Consider the following 18,067-nt stretch of genomic DNA (forward strand, 5'->3'; position numbering starts at 1 on the left):
GTTCAGGTAGACATCACCTATCATACTCAGCAGTGGGGACTCACTGTGTGAACACAGCACAGATCGAAGCCACATGGCACATGTGGTGGAGAGTATATTCCATGAGTTAAGAACTGCCTGGCCATTGCTGGGCACTGCCCTGGATCTGCTTATTCTGAACACAGTCATAGGGAGGGGGCAGCTCTGTTCTCCTCGGCTTTGCCTGGTATAGGTGACCTTCCTACACATTCTCCAGGGCCCGATTATATCTGCACCATAGTCTTTCTAGAAGTTTCTTGGTGGGCAAGGAATATGTTTTAGTCATCTCTGAAATACAAATACCAAAATATACAAGCAAATAAAACCTTGGTTATATAGTTTCCAACTTTATAGTTTATTTTTAACTTTATAGGTAGCTTTCCTCTCTCAACTTTCCAACAGATTAAAAAGAAGGGATTTCAAAGGCAGGTGTATGACAGAAATGACAAGTTCCAACCAATACCTTAATTACAATGCAGCCAAAAGGAAGACTATAAAACACATTCTGTATCCTCAGGTGCCTGGAGTCATTAGTTAGAGATATAAGTCATACAAGCTCTTGGAAAACAGGGGCAGTGCTAAAGCCTCAAAAATACATATCTATGGCCATGAGTTTGGCCCAGTGGTAGGTAGTGCTTGCCTAGCATGCACAAAGACCCAGGTTCAATTCCTCGGTACCACATACATAGAAAAAAGCCGGAAGTGGTGCTGAGGCTCAAGTGGTAGAGCTCTGGCCTTGAGAAGGTCCAAGGACAGTGCTCAGGCCCAGTTCTGAGTTCAAGCCCAGTACTGGCAAAAAACCAAAAACCAAAAAACAACCCCAAAACCAAAAAATAAATCTCTCTGTTATAAAGGGAGAAATCCTGTTTTGTTTTGTGGTTCACTGGAAGTAAGAGTCTCACAGACATTCCTGCCTGGGCTGGCTTTGAACTGCAATCCTCAGATCCCAAGCTCCCAAGTAGCCAGGATCACAGGCATGAGTCACCGGTGCCCGGCAAAGGGGGAATCTTTAAGAATACAGAAGGAAGCTCAATAGACTTGATGATCATTTGGCTGGGAGTCATATAAAATAATAGTCTATTTAGAGTCATTCTTCAGGGACCGGTGAAGATGGTGTGGTTTGTTTAGTGGTGACTTGTTCATGGCTGACTGGACCTTTCCTCTATGTAGATGTCTACGGAACATTTCAGGAACATTAATTCTCTGTCCTGCTAAACAGGTCTACAACTTGCTGGGTAAAGCAATCTGGAGGAGCAGATTAGAAAGCAGGACACTCTGATCTGGTGGCTATTGCTTTTGCAAAATTGAGCCCCATTAGACCTTTTAGTAAGCGATACATCACATTTTGCTATAAGTCAAATAGAAAATGCGCAGAGGATCGATCTATCTATGGTTAATGTCTGGATAAAATGTCTGAGATATTCTTTAAAGCTCAGTCTCTTGGTGATGACAGTCATTTAAGAATCCTCAACTGGGGTACCCTGAACCTTCTCAGAGACAAACCAATGTTCCATGTTCTAGGACTCCATGACCAACTAACACGGTCCTTTTCCTTCTGTCTATACTATTCTCCCTCCTGTCCTTTCCTATCTCTTTGGAAAGAGCAGGTCTTCTTTTCTTCAGGTCTGAGCTTGGACGCCACTGCCTTTAGGAAGTCTCCAACTGTACTGGTCTAGCTATTCTTTTTTTTTTTTTTTTTTTTTGGCCCCCTTCTCTCTTTCTGGCCCCGCTCGCTCCGGCCCCGCTCGCTCCGGCCCTGCTCGCTCCGGCCCCGCTTTTCCCTGCTCGCTCCGGCCCCGCTCGCTCCGGCCCTGCTCGCTCCGGCCCTGCTCGCTCCGGCCCCGCTCGCTCCGGTCAGGCTCGCTCCGGCCCCCGCTCGCTCCGGCCCCGCTTTTCCCTGCTCGCTCCGGCCACCACTCGGTTGGGCTCTGCTTGCTTGCTTTCGCTCTCTGTCGCTTGTTGCAGTCTCGTCTCTGGCACTTCCAGCTTGGTTGTGTCTCGTCTCTGCCACTTCCGGCTTGGTTGTGTATGTGGGATACCGAGGAATCGAACCCGGGTCCTTGTGCATGCTAGGCAAGCACTTTAACCGCTAGGCCAAACTCCCGGGCCCTGGTCTAGCTATTCTTGAGTAACCCCCTTTACCCCCTGGTTGGATTCCATGATACAGGAGTTGTATCTGCTTGGTTTATTATTTTACACTTTCGTGGCCAAGCACAGTGCCTGGTGAGACACACTTTGTAAAGTTTTAGGATTTTAAACAACTTCTAGCAGAGGTATCACTCCAGCATGAAGTCACGGTGGGGAGTGAGCTATGGGATCTCATGCCAGCATCCATGTCACTGGCTGGAACAGGCAACACGGGGGAAACCATTCCAAAGGTGTCATGCTCCTAGAAAGAGATTTCTTCTTTGGTTTCCTGTCAAGGTCACTTTCAATTATTATACAGATCCTTATAAGCAGGATCAGGCTCATGATTGGGCTGAATGAGTAAACACAGCTGGGCAGTATCTAAAGTGGAGGAGGAATCCAGTGGCTTGCCCTGAGTTGTCCACATTTGTCACATCCAGCCCCGCAAAAGAACTTCCCAAGAGAGTATATAATACATTGCCTGTTCATCCACAAGCAGGTCAACAAGTATGATGCAACTGCTTGCAAGAACATCAGACATGTGCCCCGTTTTTACACTCTACACAATCAAAAAGAAAAGAAAAAAAAAAACCACAGAAGCTGATTGCTTCTGTGACAGGGCTGTCAGTGGCTATGCTTCAGAATGCCACCAAATGAAATTTTAAAACATGAACTATTTAATAAGAAGAAGGGCCATAGCAAGTCAACAATGGGGCACAGCCATGGTAGGAAGGGACAGCGGAAGATGGCTAAGAGAGGTCAGGGGTGCATAGCTCATGGTTTAAGTCACACAGTCTCAAAGGAAGATGCTTTTTCTGAGAAAACACATGTCTGCTGTGGGTGGCCAGAGCCTAAATTAAAAATGCCCATGGAGGTCTGAATCTCAATTCTACTGTGCTTCATGGTTTCAGGTTTAAAATAGCATTTCTTGTACCCTGTAAGTGTCAAGAAGAGCCTGGAGCCTGGGGACCCTAGATCTTTTATACTGGACCACATGAGTTAGAGCCTCCTGAGATGAGAATGATGAAGCATAAAAACTTGGTTGTCCTCAGGACTTGGGTGTCCTCAGTTGTACCATTAGCTGAACACACACAGGAAGGGGGAATAGATTCTGCCCCATCCTCCAGTCACCCCTGAGAAGGACAAGGCTTAGGCTGAACCAAGAAGGAATGACAAAACAAAACAAAACCCTGCAAAATTCTCTAACGATCAACTAAATATGCAGTATTTTATATTTAAGAATTGTGGTGATTGTTTCACAAAGACATAGGAGCCTGTCACTAATTAACTATAACATTTGTATTTGCTAATGAAAAACAGAAAGAAATCAAAGTATACAAAAGATATTGAAAAGATCTTGGTATTATCAGAGGTTTGGGTGGTTTTTATATACAATTCAGTGTTAAACTGAAGGCTTATCTTGAGAACAATAAAGAGTGAGCTCTTTCAACATTTCAGACTACAATCTGGTCTGAAGACATTATCCTCTCACCAGTATCTCATAATTAGCAAACACATAAACAAAAAGAAGCCTCTAGATACTCAGGGTTTGCATTTATTTATTCATTCATTCATTCATTTATTTATTTAGTGGGTCACGGGGCTTGAACTCACATCTATCTATCTATCTATCTATCTATCTGTCTGTCTGTCTGTCTGTCTGTCTGTCTATCTATTTATTTGGTGGGTCATGGGGCTTGAACTCACTTGGGCACTGTCCCTGAGCTCTTCAGCTCAAGGCTATCTCTCTACCCTTGAGCCAAGCCCCACATGCCTTTTCTAGAGGTTAATTGGCGATAAGAGTCTCAGGTCCTTTTGTGCCAGGGCTGGTTTTGAATCTTGATCCTCAGATCTCAGCTTCCTGAGTAGCTAGGATTACAGGTCACTGTGCCTGGCTTAAGGTTTACTTTTTAGAGTAAAGAATGGTATCCAGAAAGATAGCATAACCTCCAGACAGTCTAGTTTTTACTTTTTTCAAAAATAGATCTTGCTGTCTTTTTGTTCTGTTTTGCTCCCCGAACAACCACAATCTCTAAAGAACCTAGTTTCTGGGATTGTATATTCTTTTCCCATTTACTAGAGCCACTATAAAAAGAATATTATCAGAAAATTGCAATTAGCAATGTCAGAAATTTAACACTGACATAATGCATTTATGTAAGCTACTCTCTGTTTTCTAATCCTGTGAGATGAACAAATCATGTCCTTAATCCTGCCTTTAGATACGGAGTTCCTCAATAGCTGCTCTGTTCTTCCCAACATGTCTTTCCTGCCAGTAATCATAATTCTATATCTTCTTAGGTATCACGGCTCAACAGTGATTATGTGGAAAACAAAATTGCCATGAGGACTTTTTTCTTTTTATTATTATTTTAAGTAGCTGTATAAAGGAGTTGCCATTAATAAAGCAGTTTATGACTACAACCTGTTTTGATCAATGTCATCCCTTGTTTTGTGCCTACATTGTAGCTTTAGCTCAGGACCTGTACACTGTCCTGAGCTATTTTTGCTCAAGACTGGCCTTCTATAAAACATGATCCACAGCTTTACTTGTGGCTTTGTGGTGGTTAACTGGAGATAGGAATCTCACAAACTTTTTTATCTGCACTGGTTTTGAACTGTGATCCTCAGATCTCAGCCTTTTGAGGAGCTAGGATTACAGGCATGAGTCTCTGGTGACCAACTGGCAGACTACCTTCTAAAGAAGGTGCATATTCTTTGGCTACAACAGCCAGAGATTGTTTCTTGTCTTATCAAACATTTCCATTTTTTTTCAAGCTACATTTGATGATGACCTGAAAACATAATTAATGATAGCTCTGTGCATTAGCAATTGTATTGCCCTCAAGCTTTTCTCTCCCTAATTTTTGCTTTCAAAATAAAAAGTATTTTCAGAAGCAAAGGAAACTAAACATATAAATTCTGCACAGGTCCCTGTAATTCTCTAAAAATTGCCCACTGGACATGGACATGATTCACAATGCTGGTCTTTGAGTTGTGTCTTAATTAAAGCCTGTAGGATAGGGGTATAAATATGATTCTAAGACATTTTAACTATAGTTGTTAAAAAAGAAAAAAACCGAAGTGAGTGAGTGGTCTGCCTTAGTGAAGCCAGAGCATTGCTGTCTAATGTCAGTAATTAGTAGCTTGTTTGATGTTTATGGAAAATGCTTCTTTTGAGGCATACAAGTCTCTGTGGATTTAGCAGGGGGAAGCAAATAAAAGCTCTGTACTTGGCTTTGCTCTTTGTGGCCAGGGTACTGCTAGAATTTAGAAATTCTTCTCACATAATCTGCTATATTCCTTATGCCAAAATCATAAGCAAGGGAGCTAAAAATATGACATTAGTACTGTTGACAAAAACCACAGGGACATTAAAAACATGAAAGAACATGCATAGATATACACACACACACATACACACACACACACACACACACACCCCATCCCACTCAGAAAGAAAGCTACTGGCTCTGGTCACTCTCTACTTCTTCACCACTTTGAGAGATCATTACTTTCCTGCCCCTCGCCTACAGACCTTTTCATTATTTTAAAACCCTAGAGAACTACTGAAACTGGACAGGCAGACAACACACCACACCTGCACTGATGCACTATTTGTGGATTGATTTGTTATTACTTTCTTATCTTCTCCATCTTGGCAAAAAGATTTAATTCTGTAATTCAGATAATGACTGTGATATAAAACCAAACAAAATAAAACAGCTGCTAATAGGGGAAAGCACGGGAATGTCCACAGGAAAGTCCTTAGCGCTGGGTACCCGAGCCATCAGACAGCAAAAAACAGTGATCGCTCCTACATAATTCTGATTTCTGCAAATCTAACTTTAATAAAGTCTTGATTTCTTCCTTTGGGAAAAAAATGGCTCCATCCTTTTCCTTCGTGGATTGTGCAATCTGTTCTGCTCTAAAGGTAAAAACATGGACCTCAGTGGTCAAGTCGGAGTTCAGACTCACTGGAACTTTTCCAGGGCTAAAGAGTCTCTGGTTCATAGGCCCAGTTAGAGGCGAATTCTTTTATTTTGAAATGAGCAGTTCAGAACTCTCGTGACTTCATCTTTCCCAATGTAGCCAGTGGCAAAGTTTGGCTGCTCTCCTTTTTTACTATGTCAGTGTCAGCTCATAAAAGTGGGCCACTCCTCTAGGAGCAGCCTGGGGCAGCTGCACACAGCAAGCAGGAAGCACACTGATTTGTGGGAGTGAAGAGCTGGCATGGTGGAGAGCCTCCAACTTGTTCCCAGGGAGGCAGTGTGGTACAGTGGTTAACTGTGGGGCTCTGCAGCCAGTAGTGAGCTGTGAGGCTGTGATCATGGGTACATGTCTGCGATCCCAGGATTTAGGAGGCACAGTAGGGAGGACTATGGGTTCCCGGCTAGCCTCTGCTATGTGAGGAGATCCTGTCTCAAAAAAAACCCAAATGGGAGTAAGGCTCTTTAGCCTGGTAACATTCACGAGGAATCCTGCTCTGCTTCTTCTAGGTAGGTGACTCTGATGCAACCTGCTTGCTTCGGGTTTGAGACAGGAAGAGCAATACAGCTTCCCAGAGGTGGCGGAGGTCATGAAACATGGAAAACACTAACTCAACAACAGCCTGACAGATAGGAAGTGTCAGCCTGCTTTGCCATCATTATCTAGTAATTGAGACTTGACTCAACCAATGATTCAGAACACCCTGGCTTCCCATTTCTAGACACTACCAAACAACTCAAGTGCTGAAAAATAAAATTTAAAATCATTTTTTACTTAAAGAAAGCTCTAGAAAGATGGGTATGCCTACCACCTAGCAGAGGCATCCAAGGCACTCAGATTTACAGGACTTTCACACGCCATGCTGGGATGCAGGACAGGACAGGAACCCTGACACCAGAAAGCTATTGAAGAGAGCCACCAGGAAGGTCTGGGGTATCATCCTGGCTCAGAAGCCTCACATCTGTAATTCTAGCTAAGCAGGAGGCAGGGACAGGAGGATTGTGAATTTGAGGCCAGCTTAGGAAAACACAGCAAGGCTTTATCTCAAAAACATAATAACAACAACAACAACAACAACAACAACAAAAAGGACTAGAAGTAGTAAAGCATTTGCCTAGCATCCTCAAGAACTTGATCGGTAATCCCTAATACCCGCCTCCTGCTAAGTCTCACACATCACGTAGACCAACAGCTCTACAACTCCACACTCAGGACTTCTAGGATCCCTGCGAGGGACATCACAGAGGCAGGAGCAACCCTTAGGTCTTCAAGGTCTCAACCAAAGTAAGCTTTGAACCAAGATCTGAAGCAAGCTGAGGAAGGAAGCCATGTGGACAGCCAGGGACAGAGTGGTCAGGCAGAAGAGCCTAAGGAAACTGTAGGGATCTTAGTCGGCCAGGTAATTGGAACAGAGGGCAAGGAGCACTGCAGACAGAGGGTCAGAGACATGCCTGAGGGGTAGAGGAGTAAGCCACAGAGAGCCTGAGTGGAGTGACACGCCTTGACACTGATTTGGAAAGGCTGACTTGCTTTCTGAGCAGAGCAGACTTTGAGAGCTGACACAGAAACGGCAGTTAGCAGGCTGCTGCAGTCATCCCTCTGAGTTCATGCAAAATGGGTAAAGTATTTGTAGTATTATAAATGGCAAATAAATCCTATTTTGTACCTCTTAGAATGGTCACCAAATGTCCAGTCATATTATATAACCCATGCTTTGCCAGCTTAGCAGAAGCAAAAAGAAACAAGTATTCTCTGATTGATAGCGTCAGCTACTGATTCTGAAGGGAGGACTGAAAGAAGAAGAAAAAGAAAAAAAGCAAGGACAAGGGCTCTGAGCTAGTCTGTTTCCCTCCCAATGGCTGCTGGAATATTATCCCCAACACCTCTGCCCCTGGAAAGCATAGCATTTAGCCACTGCAGGGCAGGGTTCCGCAAGGGCATGGCTGTCACCTCCCACTGGCAGGGCCTGAGGACCCTCCCTGGAGAGCAGTAGGCACAGAGGCTGCCCTTGCTGGGCAGAAGCAATACTCCATTGAGCCTGCCTGGCAAGTGGGAGCGCTGGTGTGCTGAGTTCCTTCCACTCCGCATACAGTCCCTGCTGGAGATGATGAGCTTATTTTTAGCCATCATGTGATTCTCCAGTATTTTCCAGGCTCTGCTTGAATCATTCTGGTTTCAGAAAATTTTTCATAAGGAAGAAAAATGCGGTAAAAGTATTTCACATCTTCAAACAGTTCAGATCTTAAAAAATGTGAACTTTTAGTTATTTCAGCATGGTATGTATTTGTAATGAACTGCTAACTTTTCATGCCTCTCATACCTAGAAACATATCATGTATCAAATCCAATCACCATCGTACTTTCAGTTCTGATTTTTAATTGCTCTCAGACCAACAGAAATGGTGACAACAATCCCTCTGGGCATCAGCCCCTTGCTTGTTTATTACAGAAAAGAAGGGAGTGGCTGAACAAGCCCAATAGGCAGAGCCAGCGCCAGGAAGATAAAGGCACACAGGCATTGGTTGCCATGACAACATTCGTGGTGCCACTGTATTTTGAGCATATGACATTCACTTAAGCAAAAAGCTTATAAATTAAGATGGGGATGTTTAGCCTTGTTGATAGACAATCAATGTCTGTTTTCTGAAGGGGATAAGTCTGTTCTGTACCAATAATGCTGTCTTATCCAGACTTCCCAGAAAAGAGACATGAACTGAGGCCACAGGGCAGACTAGAGCTAAGGAAGTAAGAACTTAAAGCAGGGCCCACTTAATCTCCCTTACTTGTCTCATCTAGATCCTGTCCTAGGGTTCTCTGCTTCTAACTGCAGGCCAGATATGTGGGTACTAGCTTACTTTCCCTTTCTTCCCCATTTCTCACTAGTCATAAATATGTGCCCTGTCTCCCTAAATTCTCAAGAACTCACATGTCCCCACCTGCACCTAAGCCATCACCTTCTTTCCTATGTGGTTGTCTTCTTGATTATAACCATGTCTCTTCTAATATATTCCCTTTAAGGGAGAGCACATTTCAGTAGCTCCAACAATCTCTGTCATAAAATATAAACTCTGTACATTTTTGTGATCAACAGATTATTAAAAAAAACCCTCCATTCTAATAATTTCTGCTTCCTTGTATTCACATATTTGCATAGCAGTCTCCCCTCCAGTGTGTGTGTGTGTGTGTGTGTGTGTGTGTGTGTGTGTGTGTGTGTGTGTGTGTGTGTGTGACTTGCCTCTAACCAACAGAATACAGCCAAAGAATATCATTCCCTCCAGTGCAATATTATATTCAGGACTCTGGCAGACATGCTAGATAGACTTTCTCCACTGGCCTTAAGAAGAAGCTTCTATCTAAGAATGTAAGTACCTTGTTGCTAAGGCCCACAGAGCAAGAAGGAACAAGGAGGCCCTCGGAACCAAGACAAGCCTCCAGCAAGGAACCAGAGCTTCAGCCCTACAGGTACAAAAAATGTGCCAATTTGGGGGTGGGAGGGGAGGGACAAAAACAGTAGAAGGGGTATCAATGTTTGAGAAGTAATGCACCTACTACCTGACAAATGTAACTAACCCTCTGTACATTATCCCAACAATAAAAAAGAAAAGAAATGTGTCAACAACTTGAGAGTCTGGAAGTCAATCTTTCTGCCTTTGATGAGATCACACAGCCTAGCACATACTTGGACTGAAGTCTGGCAAGACCCAAAGAAGAAAAGCCAGCTAAGCTATGCTTGCATGTTAGTCTGTGAGACAATACAGATGTGCTTTTCTAAGCTGAGAAATTACTAATTTTCTATTTTTCCTTCTTTTTTCTTTGCAGTAACAAGGGCCCTGTTTACCTCTGCAACCTCATTTCTCAAAACATCCACAGGAAACATGCATTCCAATGAACTAAGCACCTTATCTCAAGTTCAGTATTCTGTTCTTTCTGTCTGGCATGCTCTTCACCCACCATTCATCTGGCTGACTTCCAGTCATTCCTGACGTTTCAGTTGAATTTCCCTTTTCCTAGGAAACCTTCACAGGGTATACAAGTAGCCTTCCTATCTTCCCCAAGTGCCCTTACCTTGCTTTAGTGTCACTGACAACCTTTTGGAAGAGGCAGTGACTTCCCTGCAAATGGGTCTGGTTGGAATCTCTGTGTATCTCTAAAATCCTTTATAGTGTCTCAACAAATACTTGCTGGGAGACTAGCTGAATGAAAGACCACCAAGTAAAGTATTCACAAATGGGACAAAGAATTAAGCAACAAGAACTATATGTTATTCTAAGAGGTATTTTCTGTTCAGTGCCAGAAGAAAATGTTTAGAATCCTAGCTATTTAGCAGCCTGAGATCTGGGGATCATGGCTGAAAGTCAGAATAGTCAGACAAATCCTCAATCCTCTTATCTCCAATTTACCAGCAAGAAGCCAGAAGCAGAGGCATGGCTCAGTGGAAGAGCCTAGTAAGTGCAAGGCTCTAAATTCAAACCCCAATATCAATCAAACCAAACAACAAAAATCCTACACAAAAGAAATCAGCAAAATAAAGGAAGGTACTACTAATAAAGAAAAATATGGTCTCTAATAATCTGTAATATACTGCCTATAGAAAGAGAGAGAGAATGTTTCAGTCTTTCTCTTTTGAACACTGACAAGGTCTAATGTTAGGCTGAAAAGTACTTTCACTTTCCTATATACAGAGCACGAAATGTAGTCTATCCCAGTAAACCATGGTTTATAAACATCTCACCACACCCAGGGAACAGATAGTATGATTCCACACTTGTTAGGAAGGGGACCCAATGTTTTTGTTTTTGTTGGTTGTGGAGCTTGAAGTAATAGTCTAGGGGCTGCCCCTGGGCTCTTCTGCTCAAGGCTAAAACTAAATATCACTTGGAGCCATAGCACCATTTCTGGTTTTTGAATGGTTAATTGGAGATAAAGAGTCTTAGGCGGACTGCCTGGGCTGGCTTCGAACGGTGATCCTCAGATCTCAGTCTCCTGAGTAGCTATGATTATAGCTATGATTATAGGCTCCCATGCTATTTCAAATGGACCAATACGATGGCTTTCTACTGTAACCTCCAACACAGGGCTTTGTGACAGGAAATAGGAAATGCCTGCCAATTTTGTCTCAGGGGCTTATGCTTCACATCCAAATACCTCAGACCATTTGTCCAGAGAGATACGTGAATGGAAGGATTAAGAAACTAGAGATTAGTAATCCCACTAATCTTGCTCAGGATTCTGGGTATTATACATGCTTCTGTTTTGTTTTTGATAAGAGGCCAGGGACAAGTGGCTTTCCATTTCCTGCATTTATTAATAATGCAGATAAAATATGGCAACTCTTTCTGACTCAAAATTCTGCTGTAAGGATAAGTGGAAACATTTCCACAATTTTGGCAGTTCTTTTCCAAGCCAAAAAAAATAGTGCAGGCTGTATTCTGATGTTTTAAGCATTAGCAATACTAAAAAATTGATTTCTTCTACATACCACACAATTGAATTTGGTTTGTGAACACTTACTGTGGTTCAATGTTACATGGAGAAAAGGTAACAACGGAAAACACAAGGCCAGATCTATGCTATCTGAGAGGCAATCTAATATAATGTTTAAAAGTACAAGCTCTAAAGTCAGCATCAATTCGGAGTCCCTTATGCTAGGTGATCCTGGCAGGTTACTCAGTACAGTATCCTGGACTTTGTACTTAGATCAGCACTGCCTTTTAGTTTTTAAACTCTACAATGAGGATAGTATTAGGGATTTACCATTTAGGGTTGTTGTGAAGCTTGTTTGCGGCACTTTCCATGTACTATAAATATTCACAAATAAGGCAGGCACTAGTGGTTCACACCTGTAATCTGAGCTACTCAGGAGGTTGAGATCTGGGAATCTTGGTTTGAATGACACTGGGCAGAAAGGTATAAGAGAAACATGTCTCTAAGGAAAAGAGAAAGCTCAGACTCAACTCCCACAGCAACTCCAATTCCATCACACTATATCTGTATGTGGGAATTTGAGTTAAATGTATTAATACATGTGAATTTGCAATATGTCTAAGTTGTAGTTGCTATAGAAACCATAACTTTGAATTTCCTTTTCAGTTTAGTAAATGTTCACACATAAAAATGGATCTCCCCAGACAGCTATCTTGAGTTGCAGATATGGCTCACAGCATGCCCTGGTTGGCAGGGCAGAACCAAATCAAGATATAACTCATCAAAATGTAGACTGAGTAAAATTCACCTGGCAGTCTTCTACCCTTATGTGGCATCTGTTAAGCTGAAGTTGGTTATAGTGTAATAAGTCACTCAACCACACACAAACACCGAAGTACTTGATGTCTTCTCTGAATCCATGGAGGAGAAGCTTTTATCACTATTGACATTGTGGGGAAATTTGGCATGTGGTCATGAAACATCAAGTATGCAGAGTGCATCTACATTTACAAACCAGAGGGAGTGTGTGACAATCCAGGTAGTCTGGATGAATTCAACGTACTTTTTTATTTTTGGTGTTAGTACTTGGGTTTGACTCAGGGATGAGGCATTGTTACCCCTTAGCTTTCTTCTTAAGGCTGTTGCTCTACCCCTTGAGTCATAGCTCTACTTCCAGCTTTGCTGGTTTACTGAAAATAAGAGTCTCATGGACTTTCCTGCCCAGGCTGTCTTTGAATTATGATCCTCAGATCACAGTCTCCTGAGAAAGTAGGATTATAGGTGTGAGCCACCAGTGCCTGACAAAAAGCACATTTGTCCCTTTGCTAATGAAAATCCTAATCTCAGTACACACATTGGAGACAACTAAGAAATGGAGCTAGTTAAATTTTAAATAGACTCTAGGTTAGGTTTTTTCATAAGATTTTAACAATTCTGAGGGTGTGTGTGTGTGTGTGTGTGAGCATGCATGCGCATGCTGGCCCTGGGGCTTGAACTCAGGGCCTGGGGAGCTGAACTTTTGCTCAAGTGGTAGAGCACTAGCTTTGGGAGAAAAAGCTAAGGCTGACAACTGGAGGGACGTAGTCTCATGGACTTTCCTGACTGGGCTGCCTTCCAACTGTGATCCTTACATCTCAGCCTCCTGAATATCTAGGATTAGAGGAGTGAGCTGCTGGTTCCCCTACCCCTTTTTCTTTTGGTCAGGCATGGGGCTTGGCTTGAACTCTGGGCCTGGGCGCTGTCCCTGAGCTCTTCAGCTCAAGACTAGTCCTCTATCACTTGAGCCACAGTGCCACTTTCGGTTTTCAGGTGGTTAATTGGAGATAAGAGCTCTCATGGACTTTTGTGCCTGGGTAGCTTTGAATTGCAATCCTCACTCACATCTCAACCCTCTAAGTAGAAAGGATTACAGGTGTGAGCCACCAGCACCTCGCCATTTTTTTTTCTAAACGGATGTTTGGACTATCTTAGTACCTATGCTCTCCTGCTCTAACAAACTAAACCATCTCCTATTACAGCTATGTCTAAATTATGAGAGAGCAAATGGACTCTAGATGCCTACCCTAAAAACTCTTCCTGAATAAAGCAATTCATTTTATAACTCAGACTTTATAACATGTATTTTGACATTAGAAGACACTTCGTCTTACCTTTTCTTGGTTGTGTTCCCAATATCTGCAAACATGACTTCTAGGACAATGAGCTCTTAATGTTTTTATCCTATCAGAGCTTTTAATAATGATATTCTATATGTGATGTGTATTTTGCTATAACTCTTCTCTGGTATAATTTTGTTATCTCACAATGTTTAATAACAAGAACATAATTTATTAAGAAGAAATGATTAATTTGGCTCCTGAAAATATCCTTTCTCCTAGACTAAGTTCATGAGGTAAACATGGTCCAGGAATCAGGCACATAGCTCTCAGGAATGACTGCCTTCTGGAACTCTAAAAACAAAATTTATTATCTGTTGACTTTAATGGGTTTCTTGAGCTTTGTCACCCGAGAGTTTTAAGCTCTGGAAAATATGTATTTCCCTTTCAGCTTCAAATGGCACAGGTTTCTGTGCAGCTTTTGTGAGATGATGAGGGAATTGCTAGAAAATGGGCAAGGCAGCCAAATAACAGCCCTGTTTGTAGGAGGAGGTATGTTAGAGCCAAGGTTAAAAAAAATTTAGGACATGTTATGTTTCTGGAAGAAAACCATTTTGAGATCCATCTAATTTCACTAGTGAAAACTTGAAACATGGCAGCTGAGTTTCATCACAGATCTGTCCTTCACTAACAGCTACAGAAAATGACATTAAGATGAAAAATGTCAGCCACCAATCATTTTCTCATCTACTTGTCCTCCCATGTGTTCCCGGATTCAAACGCTGGGGAGGGCATTCTCTTCTCTGCCCCAGCTCCTACACTGATGAACCAACTGTACTAACTAAAGCAGGTGGCTAACTTGAACTAAATGAATTTTTCCTTCCCAAACTTCATGTGGTCTTTTAAACCAACATTTCACATCATTTCTGTTTTGGGAGAAAAAAAAAATCTCCTTTTAACCTCTGACCTTATTTTCTCCTTCTCGCTTCAGTGCATGTTGTGCTAGTTTCCCTATTCCCACCTTTCTTTTTTCTTATGTATTTTCAATTACTGTTTCTCCATTGTCTTTTCTCCCATCTTATACATCTTTGCCTTTCCAAAAAAAATAAACTGTAGCAGATCAAATTCTCCTTCCAATCTTCTCCACCACCACTTCCTCCTCCTCCTCCCCTCCTTCTCTTCTTCTTTTTCTTCTGCCAGTCATGGGGCTTGAACTCTGGGCCTGGGCATTGTCTTTGAGCTCTTCAGCTCAAGGCTACTGCCTGACCCCTTGAGCCACACCCCACTTCTGGTTTTCTGGTGTTCAATTGGAGATAAGAGTCTCACGGACTCTAGTGCCCAGGCCAGCTTTGAACTGTGATCCTCAGATCTCAGCTTCCTGAGTAGCTAGGATTATAGGCAACAGCCATTACGCTCCGCTCTTACTTCTTGAATCTTCCCTTTTTCCTGTAATAGCCAAGACATTCTTACTTTCCTTAATAATTTCCTGACAAATTTGTTGAAGACCGAATCTACTCCTACTTTGTGCCTTTTTTACTTGGTATTCCTCATGGCAAATTGTTGCAAACAGGGGTAAGCACTCAGCATCTTACTGGACTAGATCTGTGAAGGACTATTAATCACCCCCTAGGAATTAAGATTTCCTTAGCCTATTTTTAGGTTTCATCCATTTTCCTATTCCCATAATAAATATGCAGCACTGTTGGCTACTGTCTTTTTTAGAAATTTCTTACTGAGGTATTCTTGTTTCTTTCCTTTTTCCTCTTTCTTCTCCATTTCCCTTCCTTTTCCCCTGGTTTGTTTTCTTTTTGGATACTGAAGTCTCCTAGTTTTTTTTTTTTACTTCCCTTTCCCCTTTTCCCACTCCTGTTTTCCTTTCCTCTTTGCCTTTCCTTTCTAGTTTTCTTTTGGACGTTCTCTTACCTTGCTTTTCCCTCCCTCCCTTTCTTTCTTTTTATCTTGCTAAATCAGCAGTGGGGCTTGAACTCAAGTCTTTAAGATGTTTTTGATCGAGGTTAGTATTTTACCACTTAAGCCATAGCGCCATTGCTAGCTTTTTGTGGTGGTTAATTGGAGTCTCACAGACTTTCCTATCTGGGCTGGCTTCAAACTGCAATCTTCAGATCTCAGCTTCCTGAGTAGCTTAGATTACAAGCATGCACTACTGGTGCCTAGCTAAGGCTCTCACTTCTTACAGTCTGTACTTCTTACAATCTTTACCTCCAGGTCTACATTTTCGGAGCCCTACTCCTCTATGTGCACATGGGGACACATGCACAATACCTATGAATTGTCAATTTAGATTTTCTCTTAGGTAATGCAAAGGAATTTCCAGCTTAGCCTGACAAAACAAACTTGAGATTTCTTTCCAAATCAGATTTTCTTTCAGTTCTTCCTGTAGAATATCCCCATCCTTCCTAGAGTGTGAGACAAACCAAGAAGTCATACTTAACACTTTCTTTTCTGTCTAATTAATACCTACAATTACTAATATCCAGCCTATTTGATCTCCTATATATCTTCCAGATTTATCTATTACTATTATAATTAATCCAAATGAATATAATCTTTTTTTTGCCAGTCCTGGGGCTTGAACTCAGGGCTTGGGAGCTGTCCTTGGGCATTCTCAAGGGCTAGAACTCTACCACTTTTGGCTTTTTCTTTGTATGTGGTACCGATGAATCAAACCCAGGGCTTCGTGCATGTGAGGCAAGCACTCTACCACTAAGCCTCGGTACTTTTAAAGTGCCAGATTGACAACAGTCCCATGTTGCCTAAACTGAGACTATCAATTCAGAAATAAATAGGGGAAAAAGGTTTATTTTTTATTTTTTTGTCAGTTGTGGGTCTTGAACTCAGGACCTGGGTACTGTCTCTGAGCTTTTTCCCTCAAGGAAGGCTAGTACTCTATCACTTTGAGCCACAGGGCCACTTGTGGTTTTCTAATAGTTAATTGGTATAAGAGTCTTATAAAATTTCCTTCCCAGACTGGTTTCTAATCACAATCTTCATATCTCAGCCTCCTGAGTAGTTAGGATTATAGGTATGAGCCACTGGTGCCCAGCAGAAAAATGTTTTTTTCTTAACAGTAAGGAAAATAACAGTTATAAAGCTATTACTTCCTAAGTAGTAGCCATTTCTTACCTGTTCTGATCAGGGATAGGGATCTGAATAGGAAACTAATTTTATAGGTTTGAACAATAGGTTCTACACTTGAAATTAAAACAAATGGTTGTAAAACTCTTACTGCTTAACTGCAGTATCCAACTGGTGTTAAAAATAGTGACTCAGTTTCAGAAGAACGTTTTACTTGGTAAAGTCTGTCCTTTTTTATGGAAAGGATGTTTATATTTTATGGAGTCTAATTTTTTATCCATAAAAATCTAAAAAAAAAAATTGAAGTTCCAGGTATTTCTCCTCAATGACTTTATTAAATGAGGCACCATTTTACTTTACCACATAAGAACTGACATTATCTCTACAAGAGACAAGATGTACAGATCATAAACTTCCTTTGAAGGACAAGAAGTAAACATCCAGATTTAACCACTTAAATCAATTAATATAATGGGCTATACCACCAGTAAAAATCTAAAGATGACTGAAATTTTCTCAGAAAAACTAGACTGAAAAGGAAATCTATCTCTGGAGTATTCTTTTTAGCAATCTGCCTCCGTGATATTGGTTTTCTTTCTTTTTTTCTTTCTTTTCTCATCTTTAATAGTTTAAATCAACATCATTAGATCTATGACAAATAGGCCATGGGAAGATTACTGTGGTCACACAGACTACGATAAAAACCAGTCTAAGGCATTAAAACATGGATGACCGTGAAGAATCAAATCACAAACACACAGTAAAATGCAGGATGGTCTGAACCATTTTTACATTTTCTACAATGGGGATGATTCTTGATTTCACTGTGACGATACCTGCTGTGGGGGAGTTTGCATGGTGAGACTTCTTGGGCAGGTTGAAAATCTGTTCGCCAGGGTCAGGGGGAGGAATTGCATCTTGCCCTTGTCGTGCCTCCACAGGGTCATACTCCTTTCCATCATAGTTAGCATCGTAGAACTTCTTAAACCACTGAATAAAATCCAGGTTGTCCTGGAAACGTCCTTTCACTAGCTTCTCCACTGGAATCACCTGCAATGGGAAATGACTGTGAGCCATGCGCCTTAGACTTGCTAGTGTTCAATACAACGCAAGTGCTCCCTCAATATTCCCACCTGCCTGCAATCCATGATCTCCTTCCTAGCCAGCTGTATGATTCTTAGCTGTTGAGAGGAACTGATCTGCCAGGTGAGGCAGTTCACACCTATAATCCTAGCACTTGGGCTGCCGAGGACAAGCCTAGGTTACACACAGTGAGGGCCTATCTCATTAAAAAGGAAAGTAAATAAAACCAACCA

The 18,067-nt window shown here is 41.9% G+C and overlaps 1 protein-coding gene across 5 annotated transcripts in view; it reads right to left on the bottom strand.

The window, feature by feature from the left end:
• Mapre2 (microtubule associated protein RP/EB family member 2) overlaps window positions 1-18,067 on the bottom strand; it is a 129,925-nt gene that overhangs the window by 14,299 nt on the left and 97,559 nt on the right. For all 5 annotated transcript variants that reach the window (XM_090353256.1, XM_090353255.1, XM_090353253.1 and 2 more), the window contains one exon: window positions 17,588-17,801. In XM_090353256.1, the coding sequence (XP_090209382.1) occupies window positions 17,588-17,801 (214 nt within the window). The remainder of the gene's footprint in view (window positions 1-17,587; window positions 17,802-18,067) is intronic.

This window comes from Megascapheus bottae, chromosome 19 (assembly GCF_031878675.1).
Source record: "Megascapheus bottae isolate mThoBot1 chromosome 19, mThoBot2.hap1, whole genome shotgun sequence".
Taxonomy (NCBI): Eukaryota; Metazoa; Chordata; class Mammalia; order Rodentia; family Geomyidae; genus Megascapheus; species Megascapheus bottae.